The 13,601-nt window shown below is 29.4% G+C and overlaps 1 protein-coding gene across 1 annotated transcript in view; it reads right to left on the bottom strand.

Annotated features, from left to right (window-relative positions):
* The window catches only part of LOC105846016 (extracellular calcium-sensing receptor), a 29,056-nt gene extending 17,449 nt beyond the window's left edge, over window positions 1-11,607 (bottom strand). Inside the window, exons 1-2 of the mRNA XM_065792815.1 lie at window positions 11,089-11,607; window positions 3,210-4,259 (exon numbers count right to left, since the gene is read on the bottom strand). Coding sequence (XP_065648887.1) covers window positions 3,210-4,259; window positions 11,089-11,533 — 1,495 coding nt within the window. The 5' untranslated portion in view covers window positions 11,534-11,607. The remainder of the gene's footprint in view (window positions 1-3,209; window positions 4,260-11,088) is intronic.
* Between the last annotated feature and the right edge of the window lie 1,994 nt (window positions 11,608-13,601).

The raw sequence follows: 13,601 nt of genomic DNA, 5'->3' as shown, positions 1-13,601 counted from the left end.
TTAGCATTTTGTTTAAAAAGTTGTTGATGTACATTTAACATGACTGATGTGACTAAAAACACCGCGGTTGTAAACGAAGATATGTTCGAGGATGAATTGAAATGCTTTTCCTTCAGTGAAAAGGAAAAAGCATATATTTGCCAGATTCTTGTTGAGGAGAATCAAACTAAAAAAATTTGTGGCGCGCAAGTTAAAATGCTAATAGATGGAAAACGAGTAAAAAAACCAACCTCAAATATGAAACGTCACATTAAGAAGAGCCACGGAATACTTCATCATAAAATTGTTCAGGAGCAAGAAAAGAAAGAAGCCGCACAAAAAAGAAATATAAATGTAACCGAAGTTACTTTGTCAAGAAATGGAGGTTCTCTTTCTTTTGATGGACAAAAAAAACAAAAGATACTTGACAATTTTTTTAACAAAAAACTATAACAATATCGAAAGAAGATTTCAAAAAAGCTTTAAATATGTTAGTACTTCAAAATGGAGCTTCATTTAACATTTTTAGCGGAGATGGAATAGAAATTTTGACCCAAGATTTGGCAAAAAAATTTAGCATAAAGATCAGTCGTGAAAATATGCGTCAGGAAATTCAGACTTTACCTGAAAAAAATATTTTCTGATTCGAGAAGCGATTTGAATGGAAAACTATTTGTTCTGATTTGAGAAGCGATTTGAATGGAAAACTATTTTTCCTAAAAGTTGATGGAGCATCAAAACATCGGCGAAGCTTTCTTGGAGTCAATACTCAATTTTTCTCTAGCGGCAAAATATTAATCAAAACATTAGCAGTCATCGACATACATGCCAGACACAAAGTTGAAGATATTCAAAATGCACTTGAAAACGTACTTGATAAGTTTGGCATTCGAAAAGAACAAATCCTTGGAATTAGTACTGACAATTAGTCTAACATGATTAAAATGGTGAATGATTTTGGCAAGACGATTGAGATAAACAAGATTATAGAAACACTACCTAGTGAAGATCATGATGAAGGTGGAGATGATATTACAGAAGAACAGATTATTGAAGATGCGAATAGTAAAACTGAGGGTTCTGAATTCTGTGAACAGCAGCATGATGATTACTTTGACGAAATCTCCAAAAATATGAACACTATTTATCTTCAACGTTGTGGTGCACACATCCTTCAACTTACTGTCACCGATGCAATTAAAGAATTGCATCGGTGACAGTAAGTTGAAGGATGAAAAATCAAAGTAATACTTGAGCGTACTCGTAAAGTTGCAAAAGCTTGTCGTGCTCCAATTGCTATGGAATTTTGCAAAAATACAAAACCTTAAAGTAATTTTACAAATTTTTATACAAACTAATAAATATGTTTATTTGTTATATTTCAAGAATAAAATATGTTCTATAATATTGGTGGCAGTTATAGACAATGTAACTAGATGGTCGAGTACATTTAAAATGCTTAAGCGTCTTTTAGAATTACGTGATGTTGTTGAAGAGCTGGAAGGAAAATATCCAAAAGAGAGTTTTGCAGTGCAGCCATATCAGTGGAAACAAATAAAGGAATTACAAAGTATTCTTGAAAAACCTGCTATTGCTACTCAAATCTTTCAGTTTGAGGATCTCACGCCAGGACACTTTGTCTATGTTCGGAAAAGGTTAAAAGAACAGTTAATGGAGGGTGATTTTAAGAAATCTGTTTTTGCTAAAGCCATAAAACAATCTATGGAAACTAGGGAAGCAATCCTAATGAGTAATCCTTTTTTCTGTGCAGCGGTATTTGCAGACTTACACTATCAATGTCTTCTAAACGAAGAACAACAGGTATTTTTTCTCATCATTTATTTTAAAGGCGCACTTCGAAGTCTACCTAAACTAGCGCACGACCTTTTGAAACAAAAAGAAACCTTGACGTGCAAAAAACCTCTGGAAGTAATAGAGTTTTTCCCTTCAATTATACAATCATCGTGCAAAATTGTCACAGCGCTTCCAATGACGCAAGTTAGTGTTGAGCGGGTGTTTTCAGCACTCAAATTTCTGACGCCAGACCAAAGAAGCCATATGACATCGGATCTTATTGATGATTTGATATTTCTTAGGACATATAACGAATACATTTGACTTGTTTGAAATTTAATTTTGGGTTTAAAATACAATGATAATAAAGCAAAAAATTAATATTGATAGAATATTTTATTTTCTTTTTTGCCCCCAAATCATTTTTTACAATATAAATATGTGGTAGTAATGGATTTACATTTTAAAAATGAGGGTTGGATAAAAACTAATAGGTGTATTTTTTATCCAACTTGGGAAACAAGCCTAAATATTTTTAATTTTCATTCAAAATTTAAATTTAACTTATAAGGTCCGGAAGCCGGAGCCGAGCCGGAAGCCGGACATTTCTTCGGAGCCGCAGCCAAGCCGTGAAAAAAACTTGCGGCTCCACAAGCCTGGTTTTATCTAAGGAAAAGAGATCCTACAATATTTTGATTTTTAGAAGCTTTATTTTAAAATTTAAGTACGAATTAAATACTTTAAATAAAAATTGTGAAAATGTAATATGGCTATTGCAATAAGACCTAAGTATAATCTTTACACTCCTTTTTTTTAAACGTTAAATAATTGAAAATAAACAATTTGAAAAAAAAACCTAATCCAATCTAATCTAATCCAATTAAACATACTACGTTTTTAAAACGTTTAAGCAACGTCTTTTAAACGTCTGGAGTATTTTACACGTTATGTATTTAATGGGATCCAGCAAAGATATATAAACATTTAGTTTTACAGTTTTTATATAAATTAATGGGTTGTCCGATAAATTCTTGCTATTATTTTAAATTAAAAAATTCGCGATCGAAATGTTTTGGTATAATGTTTTGTGTTATTCGAAAGAGAATGTTTCGATTTCAAGATCTTTTTGTTTGTTTGTATTTATTTTTTTATTTTTAGAGCATTGAAATTGAGTGTCAAGTCGACGGAAACGAGCATTTTCAAAGCCACTTTTTTTTTGCATTTAACTGAGGTTACATGGAACCTTGGTGATTTCTACCAAAGAGGAATCGAAAAACTCGTTGAACGTTAGGAGCAAGTCATAACCAACAACGGAGAATACATTATTGAATAAATTTTTGTTGTTTAATGTTTCAAAATAAAGTTATAAAAAAATAAAAAAACGGCAAGAATTTATTTGACAACCCAATATAATTCATATTGCTATTTAATCTGACCTTTTTTACATTCTGAACTACATGTTGATACGGGTTGTTGATCATCTTTTGTATTCCACTTGACCTCTCCAAATAAATTTAAACGCAACGAATCCTTTGAATGCCAGATTCCTATGTTTTCAAAAGCAAACTGTCCCCTTTTTTTTTGTTGGTAATTCCATAAATAATATTGAATTGATGCATCTCCGTCTGAATCAAACGATACGGTTTGATTGTATAACACAAATCTTACATTTTCAAGTTTAGCTAATAGTTTCTCACCGTCAATTTCCGAAATACTTCGTTGACAAAATTTGTTGTTACATTTCAGTAAGTTGTGTAGTGCATGTGCTACTGCATAAACTGCATTAATAGTTGAAGAAATCTTGTAAGGTGCTATTTCAAAACTGTCAGATGATGTACAATTTTCCACTTCACTTTTTTTGCATAATGATAATCTCTTTTTAAAAAAGTCAGGAATTTCAGGTTTTAATGGACTTATTCCCAACATACCTCTTAATAATTTTTCTTTTCCCAATATAGTTGTTTCTTTAACCCAAGTGTCAGTCGTAATCCATGTGAATTCTCGAAGCTTTCCAACACACAAGTTCAAAAAATAGCGAGCTTCCTTAACGCTTGAAATAAATACAATAACGTTTGTTTTATTTATGTTGTTTAAATTGGAAATAGTTTTTAGCATAGCAGTTTCATCATGGTCATTTATAATTTCATCCATAACAATACAAATTGGTTTTGAAGTAAAAGATAACACCTTTTTCAGAAATTCTAAACGTGCTGCTTTACCATATTCATCGTTCGATACTATAAGAACAATGTAGTTCCATCCGAATTTATAAATAATATCGATGATCATTTTAACTAAATAAGCATCTGAAGGAACAGTACGCAAGAAGTATTTAAAACGTTTACGGTTTCCTAAAAGAACACTAGTAGCTGATGGGCTAATGACAGGAACTTTAAAAAGACCAGCAAAATCAGCAACGGATCTTGCAATGTTGCTTGACTCTGGACCAATGATAGCTATTGTCAATAAACTTTCATTCGAAAAAGCTTTTAAAAAAAAAATACAGTATTTTAAAACATTTATACTTATATAAATTCTACTAAATATATATATATATATATATATATATATATATATATATATATATATATATATATATATATATATATATATATATATATATATATATATATATATATTTATAATAAATATAAGATAATCAAGCTGTTGAACATCAACTAAACTGCTGAAGCGGTAGAAAAGAACTTTTTCAAATAATATAAAATTGATTGTAGAATAAAATTTTTTTTAATTTTTGGTTTTCAATGTTAGATACTTCATATATATTTACATTATCTTAATAATTAAAATAAAAAAGAAATTGAAAAAAAAGAAGACAGACCCTCAAATTTACTACTGGTCAAAAAAGGGTTTGTTTAAATTTTTGTTTTATGTTTCACATAGATTTCCTCTTTTACAAAGTGTTACATGTAATTTTATACTATTTTTTTGTTAATGTAAAGTTGTTTTTAAACTTTTATATCTTCATGATGGATGGAAATATTTTATTATTTTATTTAAATAAAATTTAAACCTACTCAAAATTCAACTATTAGTTAGACTAGAGACATTCATATTGTATTTTAGCATTTAGTTTTACCTATATCATTTGTTTATCAGGTAAAACTAGTGTTTACTAATTTAGGAATAAACATGTTACAAACTTTGATAAAGGTAGAATAATTAAAATGCACACTCAGATTACTCTTTGTGTACATTTTCAAAGAAGCTAAATGTGGTAAAGTTTACAGTTCAAAGAATTGTATTCAGATTTTTGTCTCAAATCTTAATTAACAGGAAGTCAGAGTCCGTAAGAAGGCAAAAAACAACAGAAAAAGAAAACCATTTGATTGTGAGGAAAGTGATGAGGATCAATAGATTATCAATAAATCAGGTTAAGCATAATATAAGCTTAGAACATTTATGTAACAAAACAGTTGTTACAAGAAAAAAGGCAGAGTGACGTAAAAAAAGTCTTTTATAAACAAGAAAAGCTGTGTTTAGAGACTAAAATGTTTCAGAGATCACTTAAATTGGATTTTAGATTAATAACCCAGAGTGTACACATGTCAAAGTAGAACATGACAAAAAAGTTTCGGGTACTTTTGCTGCTCATGAAGTAGGAAACATATACAGTGTTGATGGAATCATGAAGCAAAATAAGTACCATTATATTTTAGTTCACCAATTAAAACCAAGTATAACACACCTATTTTTAGATGGAAGAAATATATTTTAGCAAGACAATGAACCAAAGCATACAGCAAGAAAAAATAAAAGATAAATATAAAGTGTTGAAATAGCTACCTTTGATTAACCGATACAAAAGTCAGTCAAGTACAATCCCTATCAAAGTAATCACCAGGTCTTAATATAATTGAGAAGGTTTGAGATTTTCTACTAATTTATATATATATATATATATATATATATATATATATATATATATATATATATATATATATATATATATATATATTATATATATATATATATATATATATATATATATGTTTATATATATATATATATATATATATATATATATTTATATATATATATATATATATATATATATATATATATATATATATATATGTATGTATAATATACATATATATATATGTATAATATATATATATATATATATATATATTATATATATATATATATATATATATATATATATAAATATATATATATGTATATATATATATATATATATATATATATATATATATATATATATATATATATATATATCAGTAGAAAATCTATATATAAGTTTGAGGAACATCATATTCAAATACAGATTATGCAAACCAAATGTTTCATTTGTACAAAAAGTCACAACAAAGCAGAAATACAAATTGATTCTTATTTGGTTTATTACTCTTCTTTTGACTATTTCATGCTGTTTGCTGTTAGACTTAAATATAAAGTTACATCATGAGAATATTGAGGGTGTCTCAAACGGTGAACATCTTGATCAAAAGATCAACCGTCACAAAAACTCAACAGTTAATAAACAGTTCTAAAGGCAATCATTTCTAAAATGTTGTAGCTTAATGAGGGTGGGCGATTCAACAAAACGCTCAAAAAACAACTCTTTTAACAAAGCCATTACTGGTTTAGAGTTCTACAGCAATTTTTTGATATTACGTTTACTACGGCAAAGAAGAAACTTGTAAAATTTATTTTGTTTGTTCAACTTCTTTCCGAACATGATTCTGTTTTGAAAAAACTTAAAAAAAAAGCATTTCCGCTTTTAAAGCCCTTTAAAACAAAATTAATTGATATTACTTCTAGCTTTTAAATCTCGAGAGCATTTGCTGTTAGAAATTTGTGTAACGCTATTTTTTGCATTTATAAGCAATTCAACAATTGACATTTCGAAGATTAGAACAGTAACTGTTTAACAGCAACAAAAATATTGACATATTTGGATTGACTAAAACATTACTAGGGTTGTTCTTGCTTATGTAGGTTTCACCACATAAGCAAGAACGACTATTATAAAACGATTAAAATAGAACTACCACTAAAATATACTACACGAATCTGCAACTGAACCAGAATGTATCTGGCGTAACATTTAAAATTTATCCATTCAAAACGAAAGTTAAAAACAAAAAAGTCTACCGGTCTAGACGGTATATAACCATAAATACTGAAAGACGGAGCTAACGTCTTGTCTAAACCACTTACTCACGTAATAAACATGTTTTTGAAGACATCAACCTATCCAACTGACTGGAAATGCGCGAGACTTTTCCCAACTTACAAATCAAAGTCCCACAACGACATTTAAAACTTCCGACTTATATCTGTAATACCAACTAAGTCAAAAATTATCGAACAAGTTGTACATATCTAACTATCAAATTATTTAGAGGAAACTAGTCAGATAAATGACAGTTAGTTTGGTTTTCGACATAAATGATCAACAAAACTAGCTGCAACGCTGTTTGTAGATAACATAAAACGAAAAGTTCACGAAGGTAAAATTGTTGGAGCAGTATTTCTTGACTTGAGTAAAGCATTCGACACTTTAAGTCACGGAATACTTATCAACAAGCTTAACAGTTACAGTGGGTGTGATACTGAACTCTGCTGGTTTCAAGATTACCTTTTTAACCGATCTCACACAATTTGTTTTCAAAACACAATACCTGAAACAGGAAAAGTTGTTTATAGTTTTTATTATATTTGATAACAGGACACATATTGATAACAGAATTGTAATATTTCTTAAGTAATTTATCCTGTATAAAGGTTCGTCAAATAAATAAATCAAAAAATAAAAAGTTATACCAAGAGATTACAACCATTGCTTCCAAATAATAAAATTGCAAAATAAAAAAATCGCAACTAAATTTTTTTGACGAGCTGGCTATCATTGAACGTCTTAAAACTGCATATAGACGTTTTAGAATACCTGTTTATATTCTTACATTTGAAATTTGTTTCAACAAGATGAAAAAACAGTTCTAATTGTTGCAACGCATTAAAAGCAATTTCCCTTCTCTATTTCCAAAAAATTTAGCACATTCTACAGATAAAGAGCTCACAAAATACATCACAAATCCAGAAAAAACAACAGTGTACAGTGAACAAAACCCTTTAAAATCAACTTTTATATTGGAGTAATTTCTTTTTTAAATGTAATCTTGAGACCCCCAACACTCTAAAACTGATATAATCTTTTCTCTACTGTGATTTTTGAGCTCTTAACAATCTTACGACAAAAATGGCGATATTTTACCTTTTAAATATTGGTGAAAATGCAAAAAATCATATAAAAATGAAATAATAGGGCCAGCAAGACAATTTTACAGCACTTTAATTTCTTAACAGTTTATATTAGTTCATTGATATCATATATTGAAATATGAAGAAGAAATATGAAAATTTATTTTTTATGCTTGCTTTTTTTCAAAGTGTTTTTCAATAAAAACCCCTTAAGATGTGCAACATTTTTTTTAACACTTACCTTTACACAAACAGAAAAACACTAGGCCACACTAGGCCGCAATTGGCGGGTTGAAATTTTGGGGTTTATTTGTTTCCAACCTTCAATCATCGGAGTTTTTTGCAAAGCATCATTATTTGACTTGAGTATAAACATTCAAATGTTTGGAGTTTACTCCATGTCTAGTTAGCTATCACAAACCCTTTTCTAAAATGCTGTTTTTATCTAGAGAATTGTACTTTAAGTGTGTATTAATATAAGAAAATTTCATATTTTCTGGTAAGCAACATTCTGATCTGGTAAACAACAATGGCTTATTGACTAGACAAGACAGTAAAAAAATTCCTCAAAAGGCTTCAGAAATAAGTAGGTTCTTTAGAATTGCAAGTGTACTATAAATTATGTTCACAAAGTAATCTTCAAATGTAGTTTCCGTCATGATTTTTTATAATGACCCTGGTAACGACGCGCAAATTCCAATATATCTTAATAAAAACGCTTGTTTTGAACCTCTAAGTGAGCCCTCGCATTCTTTTTGAATTTATTGAAATTAAAGTTGATGATATGGAGTTTGAGTGACATTTTGCACACCATTTAAGCATAATTCTTTATAAAAATCTGAACCAACCTCACATAGTTTATATCCTTGCCATTACCAGGGAAGTCATGAACAACTGCAACGTCTACTTTCCTCTATAGCTCGGTGAACTTGTAACATTCTATTATTTTCTTGATTTGTGGTCTAGCAAAGATACCAACTCTAACCTTAATCTCAGATAGCTTTGGAAAACAATCTTGAAAGTAATTTAAAATTGCCAACTACTTGTAAAAAGCAGTGAAATTTTGCTTAATAAAGCCTATTCTAATGTATCGAGGTGGCATAAGTACTCAGGTTTTATCAGAGTTTACATTGCTCTTCACATTTCTCTTGCCCATAATGAACTCGGTCCATTGTGGCCAGTTTTGTGATAGTGGACCTTAGTGTCACGGCTGTTCTAGAGGCAAACAAAACAAGGAAATTTTGTAAAATTGCTTTAAAGTTCCAAGAAAAATGATACCGTTTTGAAAACTTTGATAACCTCCGTAGTCGTCATAATTCGAGGCACTCTGCAACACCTTGACACTGATGTAGTCCTCCATTGTTTAAGCCAAGATGTCAGAAGCTTATGAAAACTTGAAATGAATTTGTGTTTTAGTTGTTAAGGGGAGTGTATTTTGTCCTGAAGCCGACTATGCGGTAGTGGTGTAGTGGTAGAGCACTCGCTTCATAAGCGAGAGGTTTCGAGTTCGATTCTTACCACATCCCTGCAGGGATGTGGTGCAAGGATGTGGATGATACTGCCATGGTAGTACCGCGCTCAACTTGTTTCTCCGTACTGCGGCCTTGTTCGTCAAGGTTTGTATTTTGAAGTTTTAGAGTTGGAAGAGGGTTATAACCTCAAGTAGCCTTCTCATTAGTATTGGCTTTCTTGGTCTTGGGGAGGTGAATTACAAAAAAAAAAAAAAAGCCGTGTGTATATTATGCATACTTTCCGCAAATGTAACAAAAAGTTCGTTAGGTTAGACTCGTTGGTCAGAAGCAGGTCCGCAGCATTTTTTCATGCAAAAAAACTCTTCACCAGTTTGGTATTTTTTGGGTAAACACAATGACAGTGACAACTAAAAGTTTTAAAAAAGACACAAACACAATGACAATGACAACTAAAAGTTTTACCTTTGTACCACATGTTGTTTTGAGTTAGCAATGCTTCTTCTCAGTCACTGGTGTTGTCGATAAATTTTGAAATTGGCGAATTGTTGGAGTTGATGGTGACTGATATTAGATAATCATATAGGCTGGGATGAGGATGATAAAACAGGCTAGATTGCGGAAGTAGAAGCAGGCACAGATAAAGGTGATGAAGCAGGCTCATTTACATATATATTTACATATGCAAGGTTAATACTTAATTCATAATACCCAACTTTTAAGTACGTAAATCAAATTATTATGTAAAGAAGTAATAGTTATAGGTAAATATGTAGTATTTAATATTTAAATAGGAAAAATGTAATATAGTAAAGAATATGCAAAAAATAAATATGTAATATTTAATTGTGCAAATATATAAGTATGAAAATATATAAATTTATAGAATAGTATAGTAATATACATTTGGTTTTAGACTATTTTTTTAGATTAATCTAAAAATTGTACAAAATTAAGTTTGCAAGTCACAACGAGGAAAAGTGTCAGAAGAAATAATGTTATTGGCTGTGATACAAGTAACAAAAGTATAAAAGATCAATTAAAGAAATTACTCTAGGAATGTATTGCGTACAATATACCACGTAAAACTCTAGGAACGTATTTTGTATTCAAAAGAATGTCATCTATATCTAATGCTTTGGTTTCAAACCAAAGGAGTATATGAGACCTAAGCGGCTCCTTCAAATTCTAACAATGACACCATACATCTTAACCGTTATAAAATTTTCTATAAAAGCCTTTTTAGTAAAATTTAGTTTAATTTTTGGTAGTTTTTAAATTAATTTTTTGAACTAGGGTGAGAATTTTAAAGTTTACAATGCAAAAATATTTTTTTTTAAAAAAAACAATTTGTACACCTTCAAATAAAGCAAAAATTCTTTACAATACGGTACCTCGTATTTTTAAAGATTTTTTTGTTTAAGCTTTCAATAAATGCAAAAGAAACAAAATTGCTGAACCGTTCACTTTTTTTTTGTTTGTTTACTTTTACCCCAGTTTACTCTATATTTTGTAAATTTGATTTAATAGTACTTTAGATTTTATACAAGATATTAATGCAATATTTACAGAAATATAGCTTATGAAGACTTACCGGTTTTTTGCAAAACTCTGTCAAAGTGACACATATCGTTAGCAAAAAAATATTTTCTTATAAAATTGAAGTTTAAGACTGCCCTTATTGAATTGTCAATTGTACCACAAGTATCTTTAATATCGTAACCTAAACGAATTCCAGGCAGAATACTTGAATCGTTGTTAATGGAGTTTACTGCAAATATCATGGCTTCCACCATTTGGTAGTTATGTGATAGAAATGTGCTAGGATTATGCATACCAAAGTCATTATTATTATTATGATTGTTATTATTACTCAAGTGAATTGAAAAAAGTCCTCCCAATAATACGTCACCGCTTTGATAAAGACTTGAGATTTTATTGTATCCATTAATTGATGTTGCGTTTTTTATCGATTCAGAGAATTTAAAACATAAGTTCACACAGAATAAATTCACAAATAGTTTTTGGAGTGTTTTCATAATATTCTTTCAACTTGTATAAAATGAAGAAGAGTTTTTATGTTATTTAATAAAAAAAGTATCTTCAAATAAACAAAAAGTCAAGTTAGTAAAAGTTGAACAAACACAGTTTTCTTGTTTGTACTTGTTTTAAAAGATTTTTTCTAAATATATATTTTGTTATTTGCCGAATTCAGTATATAAGTAGTTCCATTTTTCAACAGAACAGTTGTTTGATGATGTTTGGTTTATTATTTAGCATTTTATTACGCCTATTTTTCTTGTCCTTGTTTGTCTCAAGTGTATATGTTTTTTTCTTTATATTTGTCAAAACTTATTTATATTCACGTGCTTGTTTTATTACATCATTTTTTTTTACTACAACTTAATTTTGCGTTTATACTTATAATGTTTTGCATTTATAACTATAACAAATAAAAATTAAAAAAAAACAAAATTTTTTAAATACTGCTGATGGTAAGTGCAGTACTTAATGTTTATGGTGTGAGGATATTTGTAGTATATAGCGTTATGATGTCTAGATTATTGTAATATATATGTTACCGCGTGAGAATTATTGTAGTATATAGTGTTACAGTGTCAAGATTATTGTAATATATATGTTATCGCGTGAGAATTATTGTAGTATATAGTGCTATGGTGTCTAGATAATTGTAATATATATGTTATCGCGTGAGAATTATTATATGTGTGCTATGGTGTGAGGATTTTTTCAGTGTTACAAAGTATTTTTTACTGTGTTTTTGAAAAGAAATTCTTTACTTTAATCATGGCAATGAGACATGTTGACCTAGCGCAAGCAAGGCTCGTTAACCGTGTGGGCCAATGTTCCTTGAACACTTTAATGATTTATGTTTAACTAGCAATGAGTAACCTGTAATTAGGGCTGTAAATCCTGGCTCGTGTTCGTGAACGGCTCGGTGATCGGCTTGACAAGAGCTCGTTCATGTTCGACTCGAATGGTAAACGAGCCGGGCTTAAACAAAAAATTAGGCTCGTTTATTAAGCGAACCGAGCTTGAACATCATTGGCTCGTTCATATAGGCTCGATTAAAGCTCGAATATATATATATATATATATATATATATATATATATATATATATATATATATATATATATATATATATTTATATTATAATAATATATATGTAATAGATAAAATTGTGATATTATATATATTATATACAATGAGAGCAAGACTTATATTTGTCAAAATGTAATTTGAACTATTAGAGCGCAGTGTTTAATAGGAATTATTATGTTTGTGAGAGTTTACATTATGTTTGAACTTTGAACATTAAGTTTGAACATTGAACTACTAGATTAACTTTTATTTTTAACTATTAGATTTGTGGGATCTTATTTCAGTATGTTGTTTATTTGCATGTTTAATAGACTGTAGGATTGTTTATGTTGTTTGTTGATTTAGACTTGCATTATTTACAGACAAGCCTTTAACGAACAATTTTTTTTTACTAAACGAGCTTTAAACTAACAGGTTACAATAATTATTTCGAGTTTTAAACCAGTCGAGCTCGAGCAACATGTAAAACGAGCCGAGCCCAAACAATACTAATCCTTAACGAGCCGAGCTGGAACAAAGAATCTCATGTTCGAAACGAGCTCGAGCCGAGCCTAAATACTCCTAATATCTAAACGAGCCAAGCCGAGCGCTGGCAAACTTGGCTCGTTCGGCTCGATTTACAGGCCTACCTATAATAATGGTTACTAGTAACTAAATTATTAATTACAATATAAATTAATATATTATTTTAAAAAATATAATTGAATACAAATTTATCTATGCATAGTATTTTAAGTTCGGCTCCCTATCAGTTTTATTATTGCTTTTAGTTAACGACATAAAAAGACTGCATTAATATCAATTAAGTTCTTTTTAAAATCTGTTACAACACAGCAGGTACTAGAGGAGAGATTAGCCAGGTAAAGCCTGCCACACACACAAAAAATTACTATTTTCAATTACAAAAGTATTATTTGCATTTTGTTGTTAATAGAATTAGAATAATAATAAAGAAAACTAAAAGAATTAGAAAAAATAGCCA

This window comes from Hydra vulgaris, chromosome 03 (assembly GCF_038396675.1).
Source record: "Hydra vulgaris chromosome 03, alternate assembly HydraT2T_AEP".
In the NCBI taxonomy this organism is placed as follows: Eukaryota; Metazoa; Cnidaria; class Hydrozoa; order Anthoathecata; family Hydridae; genus Hydra; species Hydra vulgaris.
This window is presented reverse-complemented; position numbering and strand designations above follow the sequence as displayed.